The sequence below is a fragment of the Xenopus laevis genome, chromosome 5S (assembly GCF_017654675.1).
Source record: "Xenopus laevis strain J_2021 chromosome 5S, Xenopus_laevis_v10.1, whole genome shotgun sequence".
Lineage (NCBI taxonomy): Eukaryota > Metazoa > Chordata > Amphibia > Anura > Pipidae > Xenopus > Xenopus laevis.
Genome location: NC_054380.1, coordinates 93,834,423 through 93,851,266, shown reverse-complemented (window position 1 = coordinate 93,851,266; position 16,844 = coordinate 93,834,423). Strand labels below are relative to the sequence as shown.

Genomic DNA, 16,844 nt, shown 5'->3' with positions numbered 1-16,844 from the left:
AATTTTCAAAACCAGCCCAAAACTAGCCAAAAGGCACTTCAAAAGTAGCCCAAAAATAGCACAATACGCAATTGAAAAAAATGCCTTAACAAATAATATATGTGAAAATATGCTTTTTGTGAATTTTCACATCACCAGGTGCGTAACTACAGTGGGGGGGCCAAGGAGGTATAGCAGCCAAAAAAGGCCCCAATTAATAAACAATTTCAATAAACACCGTAGGACTGGGAAAAAACCCAGTTGGCCCCAGTCCTTGTGGGCCCACCGGCCCAGACCCCCTCTGCTCCTGTCCTCCAACTCGCTCCTGACTCTCACTTGCCCTGCCTGCCCACTCTGCATGAATTAGGTATGCTCCGAGAGGGCAGACGGTGGTTTGCTGAGAATGGAAGACTGTGACTGAGGAGGGAGACCTTGTGGGGGGTTTGGGGGGGGCCCTGATGTGGCAGCCCCGATGGGCCAGTCCAACCCTGTCAATAAATATTGGTAAAACAGGCCAACCTCTAGAAATTTTGGGGGCCAGAAAAATAATTTGTTGTGGGGCCCAGTTACAACTAGTTACGCCACTGCCATCAGTAATCATGAATCAAGGGCAGGAAGATAAAAGGAATACAAAGAATACATTGGTTGTCTCATGTCAGAAGTATTCCTAGTGCAAGGCTAAGAACATCTGGTTAATAACCTGAGGGAATCTGATTGGTTCAAATCAGGCCCTAGGGGAACTTGGGGGCCAGGCTCAATTTGAGTAAGTATTTATTCAAATACAAGAGGGGCTTACTCATTGTGAGCCAGAATCCTATATCCCAAATCAAGAATCCTATGGAAGAGGAGCGAGAATATATGAATCCAACATTGGTCATATCTTTTTATATGGAAAAATATGGCACAAACCAGCCAAAAGATGCAAAAAGTAACCCAAATCCGTACCTTGGCTAGTTTGGGCTTTAAAAACCTGCCTGAGCTTTAAATTAGTAGCCCAATTTGGCAGGAAAACCGCCAACACAGTGTCATATTGTGTTACTGACATCAGTCTATATGCAGCATCACTTCCTGTTTCCCAAGATGCAATGACCTGGTCACTGCCAGAGTAATGAATGATTTGTGCTGCTGCCCCACCCAACTGTCCCTTACTAGAAGAATATGCCCCCCCATACATACCTTATATATTCCCCAACTAAGGACAAAGCCCTTTCTATTGTTTGGTCAGAGAGTAACCCCATCTAAACCCACTATTCAGGCTAAGGAAGGGAACCCCTACAAGCAAAGGACCCCCGGTTCCACCAGACTTAGCAACAGCAGCAGCAGTGATTGGAACCATGGCTGATAAATGAATGGATCCAACAGATATGGCAGCATAGTAACTGCACTGACTCAATAGGCCACCCATACAAAGCAATGCTCTGTGTACATAATAAGCTGTGTATGTACTGCACATCTAAGGCAAAATATAAACTTCACTCAACAACAGGGGACACTTCCCCTTTAAGAGCAGGGAACAGAGGTGACTTCATGCCTGGGGATGCGACAGTTGGTTCAGTCCGTTGGTTGGCATTGTGGTGAGAGGTAAGTAAACTTTCCCTCTGAGAGATTTTTTGCCAAATAACCCTGATTTTAGTGCAAAAAAATAGGGGGAAATTGGGTGATGCCGCCAGACTAGCGGGTGTTGCTTTTCTCACTGATTTTGGTGCATTTGGGGACCCCTGTACTACACCATGAGGTGCTTAATTTTTGTTCCCAGTATTAACAGGCTCCTTAGAGTTTTGCCCCTCAGCCCTGGGGTATCTGCCCTGCTCTTATCTACCAACATTGTAGCTAAATACATGCTCCCTTTATCAAAGTGTGGAACTAGGGGAGGGCAGCAGAGGCACGTGCCATGGGGACAGTTAAGGGGTGATAGCAAATGATTGGGGGACAAATAGCAGGATCCCATATACTGTAAGAGAGGTGACTGTACCCCTAGGGATTAGACTGTTGGTTTTGTCCGTTGGTTGGCACTGTGTTAAATGTATATTCCCTCTGAGAGAGTTTTTGGCAAAATAACCCTTATTTTAGTGCAAAAAAAAGAGGGGAAAGTTGGGTGATGCCCCCCCAGGCTAGCAGGTGTTGCTTTTCTCACTGATTTTAGTGAATCTGGAGATTTTTCCCCTAAAATTGGTTTTGGAGATGCATTTAATCTAAGCGCTGCTTGGGAGATACAGACCCAGGATTTGTCAGTTATGCAGGGCTGCCAGCAAATATGACCACTTCCTACTATAGGTAGCATTTGGGGACCCCTGTACCAACCATAAGGTGCTTACTTTTTGTTCCCAGTATCAACAGCAACAGTTGGCAGCAGAGGCACGTGCCATTTGGACAGTTGGGGGGGGTGATAGCAAATGAGTAGGGGACAAATAGCAGGATCCCATATAAGGGAGGTGAGCATACCTAGGGTTTGACAGTTGGTTTTGTCCGTTGGTTAACACTGTGATAAGTGTATATTCCCTCTGAGGGATTCTTTGCCAAATATCCCTTATATTAGTAGAAAAAATAGGGGAAATAGTTAAGTGACACCTCCCCAGACTAACAGGTGTTGCTTCTCTCACTGATCTTAGAGATTTTTCCCCTAAAATGGGCTTTGGAGCTGCCTTTTAATCTTAGTGCTGGTTAGGTAACACAGACCCAGGATTTGGATGTTATGCAGGCTGCCAGCATATCTACTCTTATTTTCCACTAGTGCCCCATAAACAGGAAACATTTTGGGACCCCTGCACCTCACCATAACATACTTATTTTTTCCTGCCAGTACCGACAGGTTTCTTAGAGTTTTGCCCCTCTGACCCCGGGTATCTGCCCTGCTCTTATGTACCTTATAAAACTAAATTTAATCATTCCCAATTCTTTTTCCTTTTAAAGAATAACATTTATTTGTAAATCTCATGCATGCTCTTTCCCTTCAAATGCCAAAATGAGGGGGGCAAACAGGGTACATGGTAGGTCACAATGTTTTATTGCCTACAGTTATAAACAACTATAAAAGATAGGGGGTATATAGGGCAGGTACTTTAGTCCAAAAATTGTGGTGATGAATAAAAGCGAATAGCTGATCTGTTGCTATTGGCAAGTGCTCTTTTACATTTAGGCACCTGGTTGCTAACGCCATGAAGCCTAGCAACTAGATATTAATCATGTGTTGCAGAGTTAAGTTCAGTTGAAATGGTAGATCGGGTGCATTCCTGCTATGAATAGTGTATGAAATAGTTGGAGATCTAACAGATCAATGAGTCTTTCCATGAACTGGGGACAACAAGCTTCATTTACTGCCATGTGTGTCATTCCCCATATCAACCAAACCAGTCACTTTCTGTAGATCAATCAGAAGTATTTGCTTTGAGTTTTCTATGAATTCTGTACTTCTCTAGCCAAGTCACCCAAGGGCATAACTGGGCCTTACTTAAAAAAACATGGAGTGAATGGCACCAATGTACTGTGTGCTCATTCCAACTGCACCGATGCTTAATTCTATAAACTGAGGCCCATTACCTTCTGGAAGTGATGCAAAGCTCAAGTTTAGGGTAACATAGATCTCTGCCTGCCTCCCTCTGTATTATATAGGAAATATTAAGTGCTACATTCATTAACTTGCCTTTTTATTCTCTTTCTATACAGATTGCTACAGTGCTTTTCCTGCCTTTTTGGACTGCGACTTGGTGCTACACCTGCCTTTTAACATCTGGGTTTATTATTTTTTGGCTTCTCCTTTGTTCAGATAAATCCATCTCGTCTGAACAAGTGTAAGAGATAGCCAGGGTCTCCTTAGGGAGACCCCCTTGGGGTACCCCGGCCTTGAGCCGGCCCCTACATTTTTCAAGATCTGAAAAGCTCCTTTAACAGGTAATCTTGCAAATACAATTGATTCAGTTCATGAATTCTTCTTCAGCAAGTCTGCTCTAAATTCTCTTGTTGGAGTCCTATGTGGCTTTGTCCATATCAGCCCATATGTTTACTGTATATGGTATTTATAAGAAGCCAATCCATTGCCATCAACAGCATTAATAATGGGCTTTTGTCATTGAGTGGAACAATGTTTCATACAAATGGGATAATATAGATAAGGAAATAAATGGGTGGTTCACCTTTCAGTTAACTTTTATTATGTTATAGTATGGCAAATTCTGAGCAACTTTTCTTTTCAATAGTTTTTATTGAGTTTTAACATTTTAAGAAAAATGAGAAGTTATAACAGTTATGTAATAACATCAAGTATTTACTTGGAGGAAAGGAGTTAAGAGAGAAGAGTAGAGATGGAGTCGGTCCTTTCTTAATCCAATGGACCTGCTGATTAAAGAAAGAGAAATAAATAAACTGAAATTAACTTTGACGGCATATTATGTATTATGAAACATTTGTATCGAGCGTTGCATGCTCTACAGTGGTTTCCACGAGGTCCCTTAAGTATCATAATAGAAGATAATTCTATAGGCTGAATGAATTACCTGAAATACAACTGTTAAGTATTAGTTATTCCACATCTGAGAAAGTATAAAGTGTAACATATATTGCTATCATATAGTGATTACAAAAAGATCATAGGGGTTTCTGTATTTGGGAAGGAATATCGATAACACGGTTACCATATTTCCTTGAATTTCTCATTTTTATCTATAAGTATACTGGTTAGTCTTTCATTAACCATTATCAATTGAGTTTATCCTTAAAGTGGGCTAAGCAACTTTTCAATTGATCTTCATTGTTTATTTTTAAAATTTTGAATTATTTGCATTCTTCTGAATATTCCCAGCTTTCAAATGGGGGTCACTGACCCCATTTAAAAAATGAATGCTCTGTAAGGCTACACATTTATTGTTATTGCTACTATTTATCAAATCAGTGCATGGTTGCTGGGGTAATTTGGACCCTAGCAACTATATTACTGCAATTGCAAACTGTAGAGCTGCTGAAGAAAAAGCTAAGGGGCAAATTCACTAAGATTCGTAGTTGAGCCAGGAGCAACTTCGCCGCACTTCGCCACACTTAGCCAGGCGTAGTTTCGCCAGGCGTAGTTTCGCCAGCGCTCCGCAAATTCACTAAAATCCGAAGTTGCGCACAGGGGTAGCGTAAGGTTGCGAAGTTGCACTAGCGTTGATTCGCTAAGCAAAGCGAAGTTACGCTAGCGATGCCTAATTTGCATACGGCACCAAATTCAAATTTCAATGGAGGAATACGTACAATCACTACAAATGCCTGGGAAACCTTCAAAACATCAAATAAATTTTTTTTTTTGCCCTACACATGTGCCCACTGTATAGTTAAGTTGCCATGAGTTAGGAAATGTAGGGGGGAAGGAATGGAGCCCCAAAAAATGTTTTGATCTTTTTCAGCCTATCACCCATATTATAGAAAAAACGCCAGCGTTTTTTGGGACTTAGAAAAAATTTGAACTTTTTTTCAAGCAATCCCTATCTACTCTATTGCACTTCGCCTGGTCTGAGGTGGCAAAGGAAGTCTAGCGTAAAAGGTAGCGTTCAGTACACTGCGCGCGTTAGTGAATTTGCGTAGTTACATCTGTAGCAAAAATTCGCCAGGCATAAGGGTGCGAAGTAACACTAGCGAATTTACGCCAGCGTTCGTTAGTGAATTTGCGAAGTAACGAAAATGCCCAACGCTAGCGTTAGGCGCTTCGTTAGTGAATTTGCCCCTAAATAACTCAAAAATGACAAATTAGAAAAATTGAAAAGGTGAACAGCCTCTTTAACTGTGACTTCATTTTGTCTGACTATGTCCATTTGTATCTTTAGGTTTTGAAGATGAACGAGACAGAGAGAATTCCATCACTCCTGGTAATGCCTCAGTGAAAAAAAAATACTCTCTCATCTGAACTTTTGTTTCCATTCACTCTTTTATATAACCTCTCCTTAGGGTTGGGGCACACGGGCAGATTTGGAGAGATGTAGTCGCCTGGCGACTAATCGCCTCTTCTTTGGGGCGACTAATCTCCCCGAACTGCTTCCCCCTGCCTTCTGCCTGCTAAAATTAAAAACCGCCTGCGGCATGCCACTCGCGCCGATTTGTTTTCCGAAGTCGTCTGAAGTTGCCTCACGAGGAAACTACGGGCAACGAAGCAACGCTACTAAATCTCCCTGAATCTGCCCGTTTGCCCTAACCCTTAAGCAGCTGTCTGTCTGCACTGCTTCCTTTTCGACATAGGTGGGAGCCGACATTGAGGGAATCGAATTACTACATTTATTTTCTTTTTCAGAAAAAAATGTATGTACCATAGAAACCTTTTCTGTCTCTATTCTCCTCAAAGCCAGACTGCAGGCCCGGAACTAGGGGTAGGCAGAGTAGGCGCCTGCCTAGGGGGCAATCATGGGGGGGACGCACTTTTAAGGGGAATTTCTTTTTTTAAAACTCTGGTATGCTTAGCCTTTAATAGTTTTTAAACTTTATAAACCGCCTGTTCCAACTCCCTCTTGCCCATTATTCGTACTGCAGGCAGAAGTACTCCCCACCTCCCTCTTGGCTCCTGCTGACAAAGGTACATATTTAGGGGCATTATTTTGGATTTTTTGGCTGCTACTGGCACAGGTACTGATTGGGGGCAATATGAGGGATTGGCTGCTGCTGGCACAGGTACATGGGGCAATATGGTGGCTGTTGGCACAGTACACAGATGTTTGGGGCAATTTTGTAGATTTTGGCTGCTGCTGGCACAGGCACATATTTGGGGGCAATATGATGGATGTTTGGCTTATGCCTGCGCAGCACAAGTAAATATTTGAAGGCAATATTGTGGATATTTTGGCTCCTGCTGGCACAAATACATATTTGGGGGACATATTGTGGATTTTTGGCTGCTGCTGGCACATGCACAGATTGGGGGTAACAATATGATGGATATTTTGGGCTATGCTGGCACAGGTACAGATTGGGGGCTTGGGTGCAATCTGATTGATTGACTGGCATTGGCACAGGTACAAATGGGGGCAACATGAATAGTAAGGTGGGAAATGGTAATGCAGGACCGGGTGGGGGCACTGATTGAAGCCCTTGCCTAGGGTGCCAAAATACCTTGGCCCGGCCCTGCCAGACTGACTATGAGTAGCATTTAGACGCATTTAGTATTATGTCCCTAATGCTTTTCCTTTTCATTTACAGTCACTGTACTCCGTCCTGGAGGATTTCAGGGTGGAGGATACAGATTTTGAGGCCCTCGCCTCTTATTACGGTAAAATCTTATATTATTTATCAGTTGCTGAGGTTGCAGCTTTAGTTTTATTATATGAGAATTCCTTTCCCCTTTAGCTCAGTGTTTAATGGAAATGTGTTTTTCTTTGCAGAACATCACTACCGGGTCCAATATGGGAGCAACGTCATCTTGTAAGTATAACAAAAATGGTCTTATTAAATGTTGTGAATAATTTGCTATTGAGCCAGGGGTAAGTGCAAGGGAAGTAAGGGTGGAAAATAGCAATGTGTTATTAACACTGGGATTTCTCTTTTTCAGAGATCAGTTTATACTGCTCTACTTTTTGGACCCGAGCACAATCAATGGGAACATTATCCATTACTGGATAATGATTTACTATCTGGTAAGTAATGCAGAATAGACATTTAGATAAATATGGAATACATTATATTAATTTGCCAGCCCTTGTCTCACACTGTTAATTTCTTTATGTTACAGGAAGAGCTCAAGAGGGAGCATGCCACCCTCTGCATTGATGTGTCGCTGTCTCCTGTAAGTGTCACTATTATAATTATTATAACAGAGGTTATTGTTCACTGTGTGTCTTTATAATAATTAGGAACATTATTATTCATTGTATCTCCTGCTCCCCTGGGGGGCATCTAAAGTCACCCACCTAAGTGCCATCTTCACCAGCAACAAAAATGTCATTATGCACAGACACTGCAAAGAGTTTTGTTTCAAGGGGCCACATGGGCAAAATAATGGCATTGGTGCAAAGCAGTGCTTAACATTGACTCTCTTCTTCCACAGGAGACACCAACAGAGCAGCAAATATGGAGGCAGCATCTGGAGTATCTGCGGCTGCAGAATGTAAGTTCCCTGATCACTGTCTCTGATGCTTTTCTTGGATATTCAACCACTTGCAAGTTTAAAAAAAACTTTTATGGGGGGCCCTGGCGCCAACATTTTTTTTTTTTAACCTATAAGGGGGACCTGACCATCAATAGCTTTTTATAACTTGTATGTGTGGGGGTTACTTTTTAGCGCTGATGTCTGTGTGGTCTTTTAACTGTGATGTGGAGTGGGTGGGATCAGGGGTGGGGCTTGGGTGCCAGGGGCCCCAAAAGTTTTGTTGTACGGGGCCCATAATTTCTAATGGCGGCCCTGGGCATAATCATAACTGTCTCCTTTCTTTCCTATCCTTGTGTTTCCCCTTCGCTCGCAGACTGTCCAATCTCACCTTCTCCAGCTTGGCATGACATTCTCGGAGAAGGAGAAGAAACTGCAGGAAGCTGCTCATCCTCCGGTGGGGGAAAGGCTGACCCTCCGAAAACGGGTCAGGAAGGCCATCATGAAGAGGCTACAGAGAGTTTGGGTAATGTATCTATTTACTGTCAATTACCCTTCATCTAGAGATGCCCCATGTTGTCCAGTGCAGTTCCACTTTACTTCCGGCCATTCTGATCATTTTCAATCAGAACAATAGAAAGGAAGTTATACAGTGTCGGGCTGGCCCACCAGGATACCAGGAAAACTCCCGGTGGGCCCAGATGTCAGTGGGCCCTTGTGCTGCTAAACTTTTGGCCTATTTCATGGCCATTCCGTATTTCTATGAGAAAAAAGAGGCTAAATAGATGGAATAATTGTTTATAATATAAAGAGAGCAGACTAGGAGAATATAGGTTGATTGAGGAGATGAAGAATAATATTACTGAGAGTGGGCCCCTGGTCTAAGGTTTTATGGTGGGCCCCTGGTCTAAGGTTTTTGGGTGGGCCCCTGGAGTCCCGGTCTGACACTGGCGTTATACACCCTGTCTGTTCAGCCCGCAGGCTGATCACTTTGAGGGCTTACATGATAGACCAATTTATGACTGCCTTAAGTTTGTAAAAGGTTGCTAACAGAGGCTGAGATCTAAGTCTGCAGATAAAGTGTTGATTTTATAGTAGGCCAATAAGAGGGAAGGTAGTTAACTCTTATAGGGCTGCTGTGCATCTAGCCTGGATATCCATCTTTAGAAATGGGTTGCCACTGGGTAATGAACTGGCACCAAGTGATCAAAGAGTATAAAAGAATAAATGGTGCATGCTCACTGAGATTGATAAAACTGAGATTCATAACAGGCCCTGGCATTGTATATGTAAAGAGACCCAAACAGTCCCCACAGACCTAACAAATAGTATGCTCTTAAAGACAGGCTAAGCCTTTTATATCAGAAATAAACAAGTATTTGTCTGTAATTTATTCTTATTTCAACACTTTCTAAACATTTTCTTTTCAGCATTCCACCAGAAAACTCGCCTGCTGTCATCGATCCACCGCCACCACCTGAATCCTTTTTACTTGTCCTGCAAGTGTGTAACTGTGTGTGTATATGTGTGTCTAGCCATGATCCAGGGTGTAGAACTGACTGCCATTTCTAGGAGTCAGGAAGGAATTTTTACCTTCAGTGCAGATTGGCTGTTAAGCACTTGGTGGTTGGTTTTTTTGCCTTCCTTTGGATCATTAGCTTCTTGGGTGCATGCTCGGGGTGCGTGTGTAGGAGGGTGGGTACATGTATGTAGGAAAGAGGGTGGGTATGTGTATTATGAGGGAGGGTGGGTGCATGTGTGTTGGAGGGTGGGTGCATGTGGGCAGGAGGGTGGGTGCATATGTGTAGGAGAGTGGGTGGCTGTGTGCAGGAGGGTGGGTATGTATAGTTTGTCTGTAGGAAGGTGGGTATGTGTGTATATTGGAGTGCGGGTACATGTGTGTAGGAAGGAGGGTGGGTGCATGTGTGTAGGAGCATGGGTGGGTGTGTTTTCTGTAGGAGGGAGGGTGCGTGTGTGTAGGAGTGTGTGTGTGTTTTGTCTGGAGGAGGGAGGGTGGGTGCATCTGTATAGGAGTATGTGTGCGTGCGTGTGGGTGTGTATGTATGTGGGAGGGTGGGTGTGTATGTATGTGGGAGGGTGGGTGGGTGCATGTGTGTAGGAGGGTGGGTGAGTGTGTTTTGTTTTGTGTACGAGGGTGGGTGCATGTGTGTAGCAGGGAGGGAGTGTAGGTACATGTGTGTAGGAGAGTGGGTATCTGTATTTTGTCTGTAGGAAGGTGGGCACATGTGTATATTGGAGTGTGGGTACATGTGTGTAGGAAGGAGGATGGGTGCATGTGTGTAGGAGCGTGGGTGAGTGTGTTTTCTGTAGGAGGGAGGTTGCGTGTGTGTAGGAGTGTGTGTGTTTTGTCTGTACGAGGGAGGGTGGGTGCATCTGTATAGGAGGGTGGTTGTGTGTTTGTAGGAGGGTGGGTGAGTGTGTTTTGTGTGTATGAGGGTGGGTGCATGTATGTAGCAGGGAGGGAGTGTAGGTACATGTGTGTAGGAGAGTGGGTTTGTGGGTTTTGTCTGTAGGAGGGATGTAGGGTGTGTGTGTGTGTAAGAGGCTGGGTGCATGTGTAGGAGGGAGGTTGGTTAAATGTGTGTAGGAGGGTAGATGACTGTGTGTAGGATGGTGGGGCATGTGTGCGGGTGGGTGTGTATGTATGTGGGAGGGTAGGTGCATGCGTGTAGGAGGGTGGGTGTTTTTTGTGTGTACGAGAGTGGGTGCATGTATGTAGCAGGGAGGGAGGGTAGGTACATGTGTGTAGGAGAGTGGGTTTGTCTGTAGGAATGAAGGTGGGTGCCTGTGTTTATTGGAGGACGGGTACATGTGTGTTAGAAGGAGGGTGCGTGCATGTGTGTAGGAAGGAGGGTGGGTGTGTTTTGTCTGTAGGAGGGCGGGTTGGTGTGTATGTGTAGGAGTGTGTGTGTGTGTGTTTTATCTGCAGGATCGAGGTGAGTGCGTCTGTATAGGATGGTGGGTGTGTGTGTAGGAGGGTGGGCGCTTGTGTGTAGCAGGGAGGGAGGGTAGGTACATGTGTGTAGGAGGGTGGGTTTGTGTTTTTTGTCTGTAGAAGAGATGGAGGGTGTGTGTGTGTGTGTGTAGGAGGGAGGGTGGCTGGTGCATGTGTGTAGGAGGGAAGATGTATGTATGAGGGGTGGGTTTGTATGCAAGTGGGAGGGTGTGTGCGTATGCAAGAGGGAGGGTGGTTGCATGTGTATAAGATCGAGGGTGTATGTATGAGGGATGGGTTGGTACATGAGTATAAGGTGTGGGTAGCAAGTCTATGTAGAAAGGGTTGGTGGGAGCCTGTGTAGGGGAAGGATGGTGGTTTGATGTGTGTGTGTGTGTAGTTGAATTATTGTTTGTTAATGAACTTAGAAAGCCATGGTCCAGGGAGTAAAACCGACTGCCGTTTGGAGTCAGGAAGGAATTTTACCTTCAGTGCAGATCATTCCCAAGCACTTTAGGGTTTTTCTCCTTCCTCTGGATCATCAGCCGTTAGGGATGCCCAAACATAAATTGGCTATTTATTTTAATAAATCCTGTGCTCAATGCCTGGTTTCCCCATAAATATGTCTCTGTGTTTTTCTTTAATCCCTATGGTGAATATTGAGGGAAGGGGCTCCTGTGCCTCATTCTATTAAAGATGACTGACAGTTGGGTGACGGACTAATTAATATTGCTGGGGCTGCTCAAAATGGGCAAAGGCGGCATGGGGTAAAACTGGGTGGTTGTGCTGATAGAGGGATTTAGTTGAAGAAGGGAATGGGTTAATATTTCTGCAGGGTTAATTGATTAATATGTACATGATGGGGCTAAAAGACCTAGGGACACATACTGGAAGGAACTACAATATTGCTTTACTCCATAGGCCACAATGCAATAGCATTTCTAAGTCTGCGTCCCCTTTCTTAATATGGGAATTCTAGCCACTTCCCACCAGCCTATTGATAGGCGGGGGTTCCTGCTAAAGTGATGGAGGAGTATTTAATTTCTACTTGCCCCCACAATGACACACTCTGTTGTTTGCTAGGCCTGCCAACACTGTGAGGGGTAATAAGGAAGGTAGGGGCAAGTTGGGTCAACCATGTCCCTGGACCCACAACTCCCCCACTCAGTACAAAAGGTCACATGGACATGAGCGCTGAACAGTAACTTTTGGCCAAAGGATTATTAAGCCTGCCACCATGTCAAGGTAGACTCTTTAATAGTCTCAGAAATATCCCCACAGCACAGATCCCATTCTGGACACTGTGCTGATACAGCAGATGCACCTTATTTGGCTATTGTGCTGATGTTAGATGGACAGAGGGGCACAATTATACTAAAACAAGGATGATGACTGGTTACCATGGGACCATGGGAAGAAGTGCTTACATTGTAACATGTTCTATTGCTAATTGTTCCCCCATGTCCTCACAAGCTTTTGGGACATAAGAGTGATTATTTACCCTGTATTGTAACATTGTGTATTAATGTATACCTCAAATAAAGCCGTCTGGTTAATAACCTGAGTGAATCGGATTGGTTTGAATCAGGCCCCAGGGGAACTTGGGGGCCAGGCTCAATTTGAGTAAGTATTTATTCAAATCCAAGAGGGGCTTACTCTTTGTGGTCCAGAATCCTATATCCCAAATCGAGAATCCTATGGGAAGAGGAGCGAGAATATATGAACCCAACATTGGTCATATCTTTATATATGGAAAAATATGGCACAAACCCGCTAAAAGTAACCCAAATCCGTATCTTGGTTAGGTTGGACTTTAAAAACCTGCTTGAGGTTTAAATTAGTAGCCCAATTTGGCAGGGAAACCTTGTGTCATATTGTGTTACTGACATCAGTCTATATGCAGCATCACTTCCTGTTTCCCAAGATGCAATGGCCTGGTCACTGCCAGAGTAATGAATGATTTTTGCTTCTGCCCCACCCATCTGTCCCTTACAAGAAGAATATACCCCCCATACATACCTTGTATATTCTCCAACTAATGACAAAGCCCTTTCTATTGTTTGGTCATAGTGTAACCCCATCTATACCCATTATTATATTCCTTAGAGTTTTGCCCCTCAGAGTGAATGAAGTTTATCAGAGCACAAGTCACATGACTTGGGGCAGCTGGGAAATTGACAATATGTCTAGCCCCATGTCAGATTTCAAAATTGAATATAAAAAAATCTGTTTACTCTTTTAAGAAATGGATTTCAGTGCAGAATTCTGCTGGAGCAGCACTATTAACCGATTAATTTTAAAAAAAACATTTTTTTCCCCATGACAGTATCCCTTTAATGGTTTGTTTCTCATTTAAGCGGAGACAACGACTGGCTCAGGGTTGGCCTGGCCCAGGGGTGTCCAAACTACAGACCACGGGCCAAATGCGGCCCGCCATCCAATTTTAATTGGCCCGCAGCAAAGAGCAGAAGAGGAGCCGAACGTCACAGCAGCACACCTGATTTGAAACATTGGCTCTGGTGGCAGCTGCAGATCCAGCAACCCACACCCTGACAAATTCTAGCGGTGCAAAAGAAAATAGTGATCAGACGCCCACAGCTTGCTCGCCTTGCATGTTATCAGCAGAGCATTCACGTGTGATTCCATAAAAGAAGAGTTCACAGGAGCAGTAAAGAACTGACGGAGTGAGCCCATTAGCAGGGAATCTGCATGCCGGTGTGTCCTGAAGGAACCGCTCTGGCCGCGGCATACAACAACTTGCAAAAAATCAGGAACGGACTCCACCGGAACAGTAGACACTCAGGGAACCAGCATTAAAACCGTAAATACTTTATTGGATATGGATTAAAATCACCAGCGGGCAGGGGATGTGCGCTTGACGCGTTTCGTGACCATTATGTCACTTCATCAGAAGCATGAGTGCCCTCTGTCGGGCTCACACTAAAATAACACACATCGTTAAAATCAAATGAGAACACCTGAGTAAAAATCACGTAGCGTGCATTTGCACCAAGTAGAAAAATCTATTATATATTAGAAATGTAAACTCTTTAAGCAGTCCACTACAGTATGAATATAAATCCATTAATCCTATACAACATAATTAAATATTAAACTTTGAATATTAAATTTTGAAAAAATGTTTTGAAAAATCTGAAAAATCAAAAGATATAAATATATAAATATATGTATGTAATGAAAAATCAGACATTATTAAAGGGAAAGGAAAAACAACAAAGACATAAATAAATACAAAAGAATATACACTTCTATGTAGATAAACAAATATGCAAAGGAAATTCCTGAAAATATTTATATAAATGTAAATAAATAAATGTATGCATATGAAGGGGGGAAGCAAAGAAAAAAGAAAAAAGAGTGAAAGAGATAAAGAGAACGGTAAGAGGAAGCAAAACTAATGATCAATGAAACAATTCAACTCCCACTCCCTATTCAACCCATTTGGAGAAACAGTACCCAATCTGTATATGTAACAAACTTACCTGTGGGACGGCAGGGACGCCTGCCGCCCCCACGGCGGGGACGCCCGTCACGCCGAGCGGCAGCCGCCGCTTCTAGGCCTCAGGCGCCGGCTCCTTAGGGAGCGCGCGGCGCGCATGCGCCGGTCTTAAAGGCGCAGGCGCGTTCGCGCAGGCGCGCTGACGTCATGGCGCAGACGCGCTGGCGTCATTGCGACGCATGCAATGGCGCCAAAATTTAAAATAAAAAGGCAATGCACAGTGTCTGCATTGCCCAACGTAGGTTCTAGTTTTTCAGTTCCTGGGTGCGATTCTGTTTGATTTCTCCTGACCTTCCGGATAGTCCTGACTCCTGTAATTGATCTCTGCCTGCCCTGACCCTTTGGCTTTCCTCTGACTACGCTTTCTGGATCCCGATTTTGTACTTCGCCCAAGACTGTTACTGACCCGGCCTGTGACCTCGACTACTCTACTTCTTACTGATTCCGTACCTTGTTTCCGATTGGTTTTGACTTGGCCTGTTTCTGGACTTTGATATACGTTTACGTAAGGTTCCCTTGCTCGCTCAGAGTTGTAGTCCTCTTAGTCCCCTCACTTTAAGACCTGGCGGCATCCGAGTAGCGGAGGGCTCATCCCGAAGTGAAAGGCGGCGGTTTGAGGCTGAAGCGTGAGCCGAGCCCGGGACATTGGGGTTAACTCTGGGTTGTGGGATACCGAACGTGACATTACGTTGGGCCAAATTAAAAAAAAGAGAGAAAAACTAAGAAGATGGAGCCAGCTGACGTTACTGCTTCCACCACTCCTTCGGACGCAATCCTGGCAAATCTTCTGCAGAGGCTTGGAGAACAAGAAGACAAGCAAGATTATATTGTCCAATGTCTTCACGGTCTTTCTTCCAGGCTTGATATGATGCAGCAACAGCCTGTTCCTGGTCCGAGTACTGCAACTCCTCTGGCAAGCTCTTCTCTACCTCCACCTTCAGGTAGCTCCTTCCATGAGCCCAAGGTTCCTTTTCCTGAGAAGTTTACTGGGGATCGTAGTAAGTTTTTTACGTTTCAAGAAGCCTGTAAGCTACATTTCAGTTTTTTACCTTATTCTTTCCCCACCGAGGAATCTAGGGTAAATTTTGTAGTTACCTTGTTACAGGGCGATGCTCAGCTTTGGGCATTTAGTCTGTCCCAGAGGGATCCAGCCCGTCTCTCTCTCGAAGCTTTCTTTAAAGCCATGGCCGTAATTTACGATGATCCTGATCGTGCCGCCTCTGCCGACGCAGCCATACGTGCTCTTAAACAAGGCAAGAGGCGGGCAGAGGATTATTGTACTGAGTTTCGGCGGTGGGCTGTAGAGACGGGCTGGAATGATACTGCTCTCATGAGCCAATTTAGGGTTGGTCTGGCCGCAGCTATCAAAGATAGTCTTGTTAATTTTCCTACACAGTCCTCCCTGGATTCTCTTATGCATTTGGCTGTTCAGATTGATCGTAGGCATAGAGAGAGACTTCAGGAGGAACAGGTTGCCAATATCTCACCTCCTTCTGTAAATGTTTCCAATATCCCGCAAGTTTTTCCTCAACCCTTTGAAGAACCTATGCAGATTGGTTCTACTTGTCTTTCTTCTGCTGAGAGGGTCCGTAGGAGGAGTAATGGGTTATGTCTGTATTGTGGGGATAAAGGGCATTTTCGCAACACCTGTCCCAAAAGGCCGGGAAACGACAGAGCCTAAGCAGGTCTGGGGAGTCTTGCTTGGGTGATGTCGTTTCTACTCCCCAGTCTTCTCAAATTTTAATTCCGGTCCGTTTGAATTGGGACAGTGGTTGTGTGCAGAGCTCTGCTTTTTTGGATTCGGGGGCTGCGGGTAATTTTTTGGATCTTGGGTTTATTAAAGAACATGGTGTCCCTTGCGAACCACAGGTTCCATCATTCAGGTTGTCTGCCATTGATGGTAGATCTTTGGGTTCTGGGTTAGTTTCTACCAAATCTAAAGTCATCTGTATGTCCATGTCTGATCATTTCGAGTCTCTTTCTTTTTTCGTTACCGAGTGCCCTCAGACTCCAATCATTTTAGGCCTTCCCTGGTTACAGAGTCACAATCCCCAGGTTGATTGGCCTTCTGGTAAGATTTTGAATTGGAGCCCTGCTTGTGAACATTCCTGTATTAAGGTTGGTCAAACTCTGGCTGCAACTTCTTTAAAAGGTCTCCCTCCCTGTTATGCTGCCTTTTCTGATGTTTTTTGTAAAAAAGCAGCTGAGTCTCTACCCCCCATAGACCTTACGACTGTGCCATTGAATTATTGTCTGGGTCTTCTCCCCCCAAGGGTAGGACATATCCACTTTCTCTTCCCGAGTCCTTGGCCATGGAAGAATATATTAAAGAGAATTTGGAGCGGGGGTTCATT

The 16,844-nt window shown here is 44.2% G+C and overlaps 1 protein-coding gene across 2 annotated transcripts; it reads left to right on the top strand.

The window, feature by feature from the left end:
* The first annotated feature begins 3,593 nt into the window (after window positions 1–3,593).
* On the top strand, window positions 3,594–9,962 carry LOC121394272. Of its 2 annotated transcripts, XM_041564835.1 has the most exons (9): window positions 3,594–3,867; window positions 5,772–5,813; window positions 7,132–7,201; window positions 7,314–7,353; window positions 7,481–7,565; window positions 7,661–7,714; window positions 7,976–8,035; window positions 8,391–8,540; window positions 9,445–9,962. In XM_041564835.1, the coding sequence occupies exons 2-9, from the start codon at window positions 5,781–5,783 to the stop codon at window positions 9,493–9,495; spliced, it is 543 nt and encodes a 180-aa protein (XP_041420769.1). In that variant the 5' UTR covers window positions 3,594–3,867; window positions 5,772–5,780; the 3' UTR covers window positions 9,496–9,962. The 2 variants fall into 2 exon arrangements, with proteins under 2 accessions (XP_041420769.1, XP_041420768.1); XM_041564834.1 differs by lacking the exon at window positions 9,445–9,962 and having other exon boundaries at window positions 8,391–8,691.
* Window positions 9,963–16,844: the final 6,882 nt, after the last annotated feature.

Coding starts and splice junctions, on each gene's coding strand:
- LOC121394272 (XM_041564834.1), top strand. CDS start 5,781: ATGAACGAGACAGAGAGAATTCCATCACTCCTG. Junction 7,202..7,313: donor GGCCCTCGCCTCTTATTACG/GTAAAATCTTAT, acceptor TTTTCTTTGCAG/AACATCACTACCGGGTCCAA. Junction 7,566..7,660: donor GGATAATGATTTACTATCTG/GTAAGTAATGCA, acceptor TTTATGTTACAG/GAAGAGCTCAAGAGGGAGCA.